Source organism: Mizuhopecten yessoensis, unplaced genomic scaffold (assembly GCF_002113885.1).
Source record: "Mizuhopecten yessoensis strain PY_sf001 unplaced genomic scaffold, ASM211388v2 scaffold6779, whole genome shotgun sequence".
In the NCBI taxonomy this organism is placed as follows: Eukaryota; Metazoa; Mollusca; class Bivalvia; order Pectinida; family Pectinidae; genus Mizuhopecten; species Mizuhopecten yessoensis.
The window spans coordinates 860,722-873,305 of NW_018406720.1; the positions used below are offsets into that span (position 1 = coordinate 860,722).

The 12,584-nt window shown below is 38.8% G+C and overlaps 1 protein-coding gene across 1 annotated transcript in view; it reads right to left on the reverse strand.

Moving 5' to 3' along the window:
• Positions 1 to 9,872, reverse strand: part of LOC110452630 (probable serine/threonine-protein kinase nek3) — a 21,427-nt gene extending 11,555 nt beyond the window's left edge. Inside the window, exons 1-7 of the mRNA XM_021501265.1 lie at positions 9,664 to 9,872; positions 6,990 to 7,253; positions 6,398 to 6,501; positions 5,008 to 5,104; positions 3,619 to 3,726; positions 2,619 to 2,759; positions 1,864 to 2,286 (exon numbers count right to left, since the gene is read on the reverse strand). Of these exons, the coding sequence (XP_021356940.1) occupies positions 1,864 to 2,286; positions 2,619 to 2,759; positions 3,619 to 3,726; positions 5,008 to 5,104; positions 6,398 to 6,501; positions 6,990 to 7,253; positions 9,664 to 9,771 (1,245 nt within the window). The 5' untranslated portion in view covers positions 9,772 to 9,872. The remainder of the gene's footprint in view (positions 1 to 1,863; positions 2,287 to 2,618; positions 2,760 to 3,618; positions 3,727 to 5,007; positions 5,105 to 6,397; positions 6,502 to 6,989; positions 7,254 to 9,663) is intronic.
• Positions 9,873 to 12,584: the final 2,712 nt, after the last annotated feature.

Sequence of the window (12,584 nt, forward strand, 5' to 3'; positions counted from 1 at the left end):
TGTTATCCCATAAAGCCTCTTCTCTAAACCTTCAGGGAGGATAGTGTACCGTGTTATCCCATAAAGCCACTTCTCTAAACCTTCAGGGTGGATAGTGTACCATGTTATCCCATAAAGCCTCTTCTCTAAACTTTCAGGGTGGATAGTGTACCGTGTTATCCCATAAAGCCACTTCTCTAAACCTTCAGGGAGGATAGTGTACTGTGTTATCCCACAAAGCCACTTCTCTAAACCTTCAGGGCCTGAAGGAATGTCGTCAAAAACTTTTCACACATTTGACACTTCTAACCAAGTAAGAAGACCAAGGTAATTTCTCTGCAAAGATTTGATAGCCCTTTGTAACATGGTGCTGCTGCCTAAATATTATTAACATTGATGTTTGGCTGGAAATGCTGTTTCAAAGTTTTTTAAACAGTAAAATATTTGGATAGGACTGACAATGGATAGATGACAGATGAATGTCACACCATCACATAAAAACCTAATCTATACATAGTGTGTCGACGTGCCTGATAGCTTTGTTGGACAAGTTTGTGAGAAAAGATCTGGGATTAGATGCTAATACATACCAATACATTAACATAGGGATAATCTGTGTGAATATATTAAAGGTCAGAGATTAGATATAACAATTCATTACTTCTGTCAAGGTCAGATGTCGAACATGACAATATGTTACCCTGGGAATATCTGTATCAGTAATGTAAAGGTCAGAGGTTAAATGTAATGATACATTACCTTGTAATGGTCAGAGGTCAGACATAACAATACGTTACCCTGGGAATATCTGTACCAGTATTGTAAAGGTCAGATGTCAGATATAACGATACATTACCTTGTTATGGTCAGAGGTCAGACATAACAATATGTTACCCTGGGAATATCTGTATCAGTAATGTAAAGGTCAGATGTCAGATATAACGATACATTACCTTGTTATGGTCAGAGGTCAGACATAACAATATGTTACCCTGGGAATATCTGTATCAGTAATGTAAAGGTCAGATGTCAGATATAACGATACATTACCTTGTTATGGTCAGAGGTCAGACATAACAATATGTTACCCTGGGAATATCTGTATCAGTAATGTAAAGGTCAGATGTCAGATATAACGATACATTACCTTGTTATGGTCAGAGGTCAGACATAACAATATGTTACCCTGGGAATATCTGTATCAGTAATGTAAAGGTCAGATGTCAGATATAACGATACATTACCTTGTTATGGTCAGAGGTCAGACATAACAATATGTTACCCTGGGAATATCTGTATCAGTAATGTAAAGGTCAGATGTCAGATATAACGATACATTACCTTGTTATGGTCAGAGGTCAGACATAACAATATGTTACCCTGGGAATATCTGTATCAGTAATGTAAAGGTCAGATGTCAGATATAACGATACATTACCTTGTTATGGTCAGAGGTCAGACATAACAATATGTTACCCTGGGAATATCTGTATCAGTATTGTAAAGGTCAGATGTCAGATATAACGATACATTACCTTGTAATAGTCAGAGATCAGACATAGCAATTACAACACCCTGAGATTATCGGTATGAGATTTGAAAAGGTCAGAGGTCAGACATAACAATTCATTACACAAAGAATATCTGCGTGAGTGTTGTAAGGTTAGAGGTCAGATATAATACATTACGTTGAGGAATATCTGTGTGAGTGTTGTAGAGGTCAGAGGTCAGACATACCAATACATTAGCTTGTACAAGTCAGAGGTCAGATATAACAATACCTCACCTTGGGGAATATCTGTATGAGTGTTGTAGAGGTCAGAGGTCAGACATACCAATACATTAACTTGTATAGGTCAGAGGTCAGATATTACAATACCTTACCTTGGGGAATATCTGTGTGAGTGTCCTGACCACTAGTTGTAACATCATGGCCGGATTAGGTTGACCTTTTGCCACAGCAGCCAAAGTTTCTTCCATATCTTGTGAAGTAACTGAAGACAGCATGACATCGTTACCTGTGGCCTTCAGAGTAGTGTCCTTACGAAAACTAGATAAATCCTTACATGTTTTGTCAAACTTATTTTCAGAGTAATTTGATGCCATGATTTTGTTGTCAACCCGAGCTGAAGCAATGATTGATTTTCCTAGTTTCTGTCGTCGCTGTTTGTGTTTCTCTGTCAGTGTGGACATAAGATTGTCCATGTTAAACACCCCTCGTCCCTCATCAGCTCCACCGCCCTGAGACATTGATTCTTTTAACCAGTTCATTTGCCGCACTGGTTTGGCGGTAGGTGTGGGTGGGGTCTGCAAAATATTAACATCAGTGTATTTCTTGGGTTCAACTGTCATAGTAGGTGGTACTTGTGAAATTATTAATTTATATTTCTAGTACTTTTACACAGGGTTTAAAGGGGGGACTGTCGGTATATAATTTACAGATTACCCTTCTCAACCATCAGTGTATATTTCTCGCACTTTTCCACAGGGTTTAAAGGGGGAAGTGTCGGTATATAATTTACAGATTACCCTTCTCAAACATCGATGTATATTTCTCGCACTTTTACACAGGGTTTAAAGGGGGAACTGTCGGTATATAATTTACAGATTACCCTTCTCAACCATCAATGTATATTTACCTTAGGTGGAACATGATTTTGAAACACTGGGTCATTCAAAAGGTCATCAGCTGAAGGTCGTTGCTCACATTCCCTGCAAAGCATCTTCTCCATCACAGCAATCAGTTCTGAACTATATTTGTCTTTTGGCATGGGAGGTAACTGTGGACAGTTTGAAATTAATGAAGCATGAGTATAAACCGTGGAAGATTATTTTTTTACTGCCACTGTTTTGCTGGTGACTGTGACCTTGCCATTCATTTACTGTGTTTATGACTCAAGCTATTTTGTGTTTCAGGAATTACACTTTTGTTGTCAATGTTACTATTACTAAAACTAGAACATTGGCTTTGAGGTAGGAGTCTTGAGCAAATGATTAAAAAGTTGTTGCATTTTCGACGGAATGCCCTGATTTGGAAAAAGGGGCATAACTCTGCTGAATAGCATTTAAATGTCACAATTGAAGAACTTATTCAAAGCATTCACGTAATGAAACAACCAAGTAGTTTAATAACAAGAGGCCCAATGAGCCTGAATCGCTCACCTGGTATTTATCTTACACGTGTAATCTTAAAAGTGGACTAAAGTTTGATTCATAAGAACCTATCAAAAGATTTAAACATATGACGCCTGTGACCTTGAGTGTTAAACAAGGACATTAAGTTGAACAGAGTTTATAGTCTTCCAACCCAGCATGCTCTGGCAAAATATCATTATCCTGGACGTTTTTGTTAAACAGAACAAGTCATTTAAAGATTTTAAATATTATTGACTTGTTGTAATTCATAGTCTCAATTATCTCTATAACTTCAAGTAAATGTGCTTTCACGTTATATCTATAAAATTTGTCAAAAGCATTTGTTTGAAATTTCAGCTTCAAGTACAAAGATATGGTAAGGGAAGAGCATTGTTTACAAGATATGTACACCCTAAAATGTCTTCCAAGTCGTTATTTTATTTTACTTCCTGTGCAATATATCAAATATATCAATACAAAGTAGATATGAACCGACAGACATACCTGACCATGTACAATCTTGAAGACAAGCTGCTGCATCAGCATGGCATCAAAAGGTCGCTCAAGGGTAGCCATCTCATACACACACACGCCCAGGCCCCATATATCACTCTGTCGGAAAATAAAACCACATATACAAACAGGGTTATACTTTCATCATATAAGTAGGTCTACTGTCTGTAATGGCTGAAGTTAAAAAAATATAATAAATATTAAAATTAATACAATTCTGATATTTTGGAGGAAAAAAATGAATAAATCAAATATTTCGATAGCATTTAAATAAACAAGAGCATCACTGGGCCTGTATCCCTCCCCTTTTTATCAATGTTGCTGGGAAACCTATCTCATATCTGTGATATTGAAAGTAAGTCAAAGTTAAATTGTTACGAGTCAGGGTCAAATTGTAATGGGTCAGGGTCAAATTGTAATGGGTCAGGGTCAAATTGTAATGGGTCAGGGTCAAATTGTTACGCGTCAGGGTCAAATTGTAATGGGTCAGGGTCAAATTGTTACGAGGCAGGGTCAAATTGTAATGGGTCAGGGTCAAATTGTAATGGGTCAGGGTCAAATTGTAATGGGTCAGGGTCAAATTGTTACGAGTCAGGGTCAAATTGTAATGGGTCAGGGTCAAATTGTAATGGGTCAGGGTCAAGTTGTCATGGGTCAGGGTCAAATTGTAATGAGTCGGGTTCAAATGTTTTAAAACGATCTTCATAGCAAGCAAGTTAACAATACAGCAAAAATATAGTAACTCCCCACCTTTTTGAATCTCTGTTGGGAGATTTTAACTCAATGTATCTTCAGATCATTTATTTGAATAAAGTTGATAGTATCACTATGATATCCCAGTAAGCTGTAGGCTAAATGTTACTACTCTACTTTTAAAAGAGCTTTTTTAAATATTTTAAAAAAATTGACCCCTGTGGCCTTGAACACGGATCAAGGTTATTCAATTAACCAAATTTGATATACTTTTAACTCAGTCTTAGGTTATTTTTTTATGGAAAGAAAACTGGATTGATTGTGATTCTAAAGTTAACTTTTCAAGATGTTATTAGAAAACTCAGCCATTTGATAAACACAGCTTGAGATTACAGGGAGGTCATCCTTTTTACAGGAACACAATTGGTAAAGTTGACCTTTACAAATATACCTGTTCTGTAGTGGAATGAGTTTTACATTCCTTTAGTTCACTACTGTACTAAATCATTCAACTAGTAATTACTATTTCTAGAACAGATTGACAGATATTTGACAGTTTGATGGGCAGTGATTCAGCTTACTGATCACAACAAAACCATTCTATCTTTAGTAATTTTGAAAAACTTTCTAAACAAAACCTATCAGACTTGAAACAGTTAACAACTAACTTTGGTGATAAGCCCTTACCTTGGCATCGTAAGGTTTACAGGCGAATAGTTCCGGACTCATATAATAGGGACTTCCACAGAAGGTCACTGCCTTGGCATTAGGTCGCTCTAAAACTCTGGAAAACAATAAATAGAAATGATGACACATAAAAAGAAACAATTGTTGCAATTATTAATAACAGAAAATAAAGTAAAAGCATGTTGGAAAATGATTTTACAAAACTGGCGTCCTTTGAGATAGTACATGTAAGCACATTCATTCAGGTTTTCCTAATTAGACTCATATATCACTGCTACAGTACTACTGTAGTTTTCCGTGTTCGTCCCGCCCGCTATACAGGTTCCGACTATAAATAAATAAATGAATATACAACATTTGATATAGCGCTCTATCTAGCTAACATAAAACACTCTAAAGCACTTTACAGTACATAGATATAAAATTTAATACAATGAATTTAATTAGCATATACATTAATCAATACAATTTTGAGGAATTCGCAGGAGCTGCCTTATCAGACGCTAACTACTAGTCCTATACCACATGGCTAATATCTCCCTATATGTGTATGCCTGCGTGTGTGCTGGAGATGTATTGTGTTCTGTTTGTAGTGGGACCGTACTTCCAACAGTATCATTTATATTGCCACCCCCCTAAATGCCACAGCACAGATACCGCAACATCCACCCCAGACCATTTTATACTCCACCTGGGTTGTTGGAGTTGTGTGGGCAAGAGAAAAACACTTTCTCTGAATATTCCATACGTACGACGACTTCACCTGCTAGGAATGCTGGAGTGTTAACCACTCAACCAATCTGCCCATATCTAGTGGAACGTGTTTTTTTTTTTTTTAAATAATTGTATTGTGTTCTGTTTGTAGTGGGACCGTACTTCCAACAGTATCATTTATATTGCCACCCCCCTAAATGCCACAGCACAGATACCGCAACATCCACCCCAGACCATTTTATACTCCACCTGGGTTGTTGGAGTTGTGTGGGCAGGAGAAAAACACTTTCTCTGAATATTCCATACTACGACGACTTCACCTGCTTGGAATGCTGGAGTGTTAACCACTCGACCAATCTGCCCATATCTAGTGGAACGTGTTTTTTTTTTTTTTAAATAACTGTGAATAAAGCAAGCGATTTGTTTTCATTTCTTCCTCTCCACAGGTACACCTGAATAGTTACTATACAACTTGTGATAATAATTATAAATATACCTTCAGCTTCCTAGTTTAAGCTGCTGCAAATTGTTACACTCAGACAATCTGTAATAGTTTTACAAAAGGTATCAGCCCATCAGGTTTAAATATCTTCTATCTCACACTATGCCATTGATTTTTGGGGTTAAACAAAAAAACTCTCTCTGGGTAAAGTGTGGGATTAGTCTGAGGACTCACTTGGCAAGTCCCAGGTCGCCTAGTTTGGCGATCTTCCTCGTTCCCGTGAGGAAAACATTCTGGGTCTTCATGTCTCTGTGTATGATCTTTCTGCCATGTAGATACTGTAAAAAATAGTAGGACTTTTCAATTACGTTAGGATTTTATTTTAAATGATACAGATGTTAATTGTTATATCTTAGAAAATATTTGATTTTGTATATATATGTTAATTATAACCAAAAAAAAAATTTAAAAAAAAATGCTAGCATAAAATAAGAAAAGGCCAACAGATTTATATCCTAAACCAGAATCTAAACCAAAGACTAATCGGTCTAAGACTTTCCTTGGGATGCAGGCATTTGTAATCAATATTTCTCTCACTACATAAGTATCAGCTCATCACAAAGTTTCGGGTTGGAAATAGTAAAATGAGAAGAACAGAAAATAGAATCATTTTTCATTCTGGAAATATAAAATTAGAGAAACTATACCTGTCGTCCGATTGGGATGAAGAAAAACATCAAACCAAAAAAAAGGAGAAACCCCAGCAAGGATGATTTATAAATACTGAAAGTATTCAGTCTGTACTGCATGAACATGAAAACATTACCGATAAGGCACAGCAGATTTCTTTAAACCATTCCACAATCCTGTTTTCTTGTAGTGGTTTGTTCTTCCTGGCCTCCAGATACTGGCTCAAGTCCCCCCCGTCACAGAACTCGGTCACAATGCACAGCGCTCCATCCTGCTCAAACGACTCTATGTAGCGCAAGATATTCTCATGGTTAAAGTCGGACAGGAGACGTGCCTCCTTCAGGGCCAATTCTCTTTCTTCTTCTGGGGACTTGGACAGGTTAATCACTTTCATGGCATACTGAAGTAAATGATGTATCACACTGATAATGTAATAAACAAATCATCACCTTGAAAATAATATAACTCATTCACCCCTGAAATTTCATAATGAACTATTAATTATTACTATTAACGTTTAATTGGAAGAGTTCAAATGTGTCTTCAGGGGTAAATGAGTAAACAAAATAAATATCATCATCACAATGTTATGAAGTAAAGAATGTATCACTTCATGATGCAAAACCTCTTAACTGAAGTTATGGTTAAACAGAACATATACAACGCAAATTCAACACTTAATATAGCAAAGTTTCTAAAGAACAGAAAAAGTATGGTATACCATAGATGAAGTACCTCAAAATATATTCACACAAGCCCTCCAGGGTAAGCTAGTACAACAGTTCAGTTTATTAGGGTGGTGTCACTAATGACACGTTTTCAATTGTGACGTCATAATAACTCTAAATATGATTGTGAGGTCACGTTTCCCCCAAAGGTGTTCCACATTGGACGCACACATATTCTCTCATTTCCGTGTGTGTAAGATAGAGCTGTCCAGGGTAAGAACGGGGTGCAGGAAATTTCTATCTTTCACCCGATTTCATGTGACGTGACGTCACAATGTTTGCATATATGGGGTATGCTTAATCTCACTGAAAGATTTATTTTCTTCTAAAAAGCTAAGGGGAAAAATTGATATTTTCAAAATGGTAGCCAGTCCAATCACATTTTAATGGTTTCTGAGCTTATTCTGATAGTAGGAATGGGAGAAAAAATACTCTTTCATACCCAAAGGTGTAGGATAGGGAAATTCAACCCGGGGGTTTTCAAATTTGGTAAAACCCGAGGCTTGCCGAGGGTTTTGCTAAATTTGAAAATCCTGAGGAATGAAAGAGTCTTATAATCTTGCACACACAGAGGAGGGAGAAAAACTTCCAACTTTCTGTTACAATATTGCCTATCTCATGAATCTGACATTCTGTTACAATATTGCCCATTTCATTAATCCCACACTCTGTTACAACTTTATTATACTCCGCTCCAATTTAACAACTCAAACACCAAACTGCATATAGCAAGTGTGAACAATGGTGGACTACAACCGGCATTTATTACAAATATAATCATGTCGATTACAGTTATGTTACAATTTTCCTGCATGTACAAATGTATATATCTATATACACAACGCCGATATCTCTCATTTCCTCATTCAACATGCCTACTAGATCTAACTAGTATCTATACCATAATGTAATTGAATTTAAAAAATCAAACAAATGACTAGCACGCCAACCAACCTGATAACCTTGCTATGAGGCGATACAGGAGGTGCACCAACCGTGAAGGCTTAAGACACTGTCTGCTGGGGTTTCTAACCTAAACGATCTAGTTAAAATAATATATATATGCATTTCAATAAAATTGCTTAAAAATTTGAATTTTAAATTTAGCTTGACCATACGCTACGTCGTCCATGGCTAGAATGACAAACATCACCCCATACTGCACACACTTTTCTCTTTTCTGTCCTAGCACGTGCCCACAACGTGTCAAACGCTCATTAGACAAATAATAACACCTGTCTGAAGGAAATACCAGAAATACGTAACTACAGGACAATAGTTATGGGACCATCATTTTCCGCTTTACTCTGAACCGCAGAAAATGTTTAAATCTCATGAATCTGACATTCTGTGACAATATTACCCATCTAACTAAATCCACACCTGTTCTGACTGCTGCGAGCAGTTTAACAATAACACCCCTGGCTTGAGATGTAAACAGAAATCCCACAGTTACCAGTGTGAACGAATCGGACTAGATCTGCATCGTCATGCTCAGTTTGTGTTCATTTGTTGACAGATCAAACAGCAAGATTAATGTTCAAGCACATGGGTTTGTTACAAATGCCTAAAATACGCACACTATGCTATACTGTAAATTGCTGGTATGTTTATGTATGTTGTGACCAATATCAGTGTGTATACTTATGTGTGCTGTGACCAATATCAGTATAGCAAATGTATTTTAGACATTTGTGAAGAACCCATGTCAGGTTCAAGGGCATTGTATACTTCAAGTGCAGGTTTGGGTATGACAAAAAAACAGAAGGGGCCTTTTAATGATTAGATCAAGAAATACCTAAGAATATTAATACTGTTCTGAAAACATTGGCATTAAAAATTTGTACCAGGTGTAGTAGCACCACAGTTTTACCTGGATACCTGTTACAGAACGTAAACATGCACAAACAATATTTAATTAATGTTTCTAGTTTGATTAATAATTGGGTAATTTAATATATAAGTATATGGGAGGTTTATAGTTTGCAACACTAACTTATCAGTGAAAAAAAAAAGAAATGTTTCGAAATTATCAACACGACACAGTCTGTCGGTGACAGATTTGACAGAGCACAGTTTTACCTGCTCTGTCGGGTTGTGCTTGTCCGTCACCAGGTACACTTTACCGAAGGCTCCCTCTCCGAGAGTCTTCACCAAATCAAAGTCGATGTCTGAGCTAGAAGTCGCCATTATTGTAGATATTCTGATATATGAACAGAAACTACCATCACCTCATGATTGTGAAAATTTTGCTTTCGGTTTGAAGAGAGGTTTGACCTCATTCAGATAGGCCTAATCGAGGTTGATTTACTTCCGGGTGGCAGTTCTCGGAACAGATAATTTCTTTGGCGGCAAAATTTGAATTCTAAAATATTATTCAAAAGTATGTAATTGCTGACCCCCAAAATAATGTTTTATAGAGGATTGTATGTTATAATTAGTTTCTATACGTAATTCATGTTAATTATCATTGTGCAATTTACCACTACTTTGTGTTTTAACATATTTTTAAGTGAACGTAACAGAGTCCCATTTATGAACACGGTCAATACCCTTTATGCACGTCGCTGATACAGTATAACCCTACACAATTAGTGAAAAATGAATAAAATACAACAGAAAACCATGACTATATACTGCACCGCTTCGACTTTACCCGTTTTTTTCCACATGGAAAGAAGAAGACATTATTTGATGCATGGAACGGTTATCACAGTGTACCCATCTGCGAAGAGGACAGACACTTGACCACGTTCATTACTTCTTGTGGGAGGTACCGTTACAAAACTGCACCCCAAGACTGCATTGCATCGGGCGACGGATACACCAGGCGCTATGACGAGCTTGTTTCGGATATCCCCAACAAAACAAAATGTGTCGAAGATGTTCTTTTATGGTCAGACACTGTTGAAGAAAGCTTCTTTTAGGCAGTCCAGTGGCTTGACATATGCGGCCGTAACGGTATAACGCTGAACCCTGACAAATTTGTATTTGCAGAGGACACACTCGAATTCGCTGGGTTTGAAATAACCAACGATAGTGTACGGCCTTCACAGAAATACCTACGCACCATCCTGGATTTCCCGACACCCAGGAACATCACAGATGTGCGGCCATGGTTTGGACTAGCCCATCAGGTGTCGTATGCCTTCAGTATGACTGAGAATATGCTTCCTCTCCGTCAGTTGATCAAACCAGATCAACCATTTCAGTGGACTGAAGATCTCCAACGACTTTTTGAGGAATCCAAAATTGTCATTGCCAACGAGATTGAGCAGGGTGTACGGATTTTCGACGTAAATTGACGTGTCTCGCGACGGACTGGTCAAAGACTGGCATTGAATTCTGGTTGCTACAGAAACACTGCGCTTGTGCTAATGAAAGCCTGCTATGCTGCCGTGATGGTTGGAAAGTTACACTCGTAGGTAGTCGGTTCACACATGCGGTAGAGACGCGTTACGCGCCGGTTGAGGGCGAGGCCCTGGCAGTAGCAGATGCTCTTGATAAAGCTAGACACTTCGTTCTTGGGTGCGACAACTTGATCATAGCTGTTGATCATAAGCCATTGTTGAAGTTATTTGGCGATAGATCACTGGAACACATTCCTAACAACAGACTTCGTAACCTCAAGGAGAAAACACTACGATACCGTTTTGAATGCTTCATGTGCTTGGCACACGACATCGTGCTGCGGTTTGTATCTCCCGACATCCTATTGGTGAGCCTGAGAAACTTGTGCTCGAGGACGACATTGCAGCACTGTCCTTTTCTGCCGTCGACATCGCCCACTTTGGTCTAATGAGTGGTCTATGCATGCCTTCATCAGGACTAGCATTTGTCGAGGAGCATGTCGTGGCAACAGCCTCTTCAACACCAGATGCGATCAATTTACGATCCGTCACCTGGGAGCGCGTTAGAACCACTACTACCAGCGATGACAACATACCGGCGGCAAGAATATTTCCCATTCCGCGACGACCTTCATACGGTTGATGGTGTAGTACTTTATAAAGACAGACTAGTCATTCCACCATCGTTTCGGGAAGAAACCCTTGCCTCTCTGCATTCTGCACATCAAGGGGTGACATCTATGACTTCAAGAGCTGACGCGTCAATCTTCTGGCCTGGTATCACGCCTGCCATCGCCTCCCTACGCGCAACTTGTAACCACTGCAACCATATTGCTCCATTTAACCCGAATGCACCACCGACGCCTTTGATAACTCCTGACTATCCATTCCAATGCGTGTGTGCAGATTTTTTCCACTACATGAGCTGTAATTACCTAGTGGTAGTTGATTGTAATTCCAACTGGCCGGTGATGGAGAAAGTCTCTGATGGTTACAATGGTTTAATAGACTGTCTCCGAAGGACATTTGTTACTTTTGGTATCCCTGATGAACTAGCATCAGATGGTGGACCCGAGTTCAATTCTGCGGCCACACGTCGATTTCTCAGGAACTGGGGCGTTCACCATAGACTGTCATTTGTAGCTTTTTCCCCATAGTAACTGCCGTGCTGAAGTGGGAGTCAAAACAGTGAAGCGTCTGATCACCAGTCCCAATAGCGACTTAAACACCGACGCATTCCAACGCGCTATTCTCCAGTATCGTAACACACCTGACAGAGACACAAAACTATCCCCTGCTATGTGCGTGTTCGGTCGTCCTATACGAGACTTTATTCCTATACCGCCCGGTCGGTACATTCCACACAACACTTGGCTGGAGACTTTAGCAGCTCGCGAGGAGGCGTTACGGAATCGTCACATGCGAGAAAGTGAACGTTGGTCTGAACACACCAAACGCCTCTTACCTCTTGCAGTTGGAGATCATGTACGCATCCAAAATCAAGTTGGTCCTCACCCCCTTAAATGGGACAAGACTGGAATCATTACCGAAGTTCGCCAGTTTGATCAATATGTAGTTCGGGTTGACGGATCTGGCCGTGTTACCTTACGCAACAGGAAATTCCTAAGGAAGTATATCCCAGTCGTTACACCA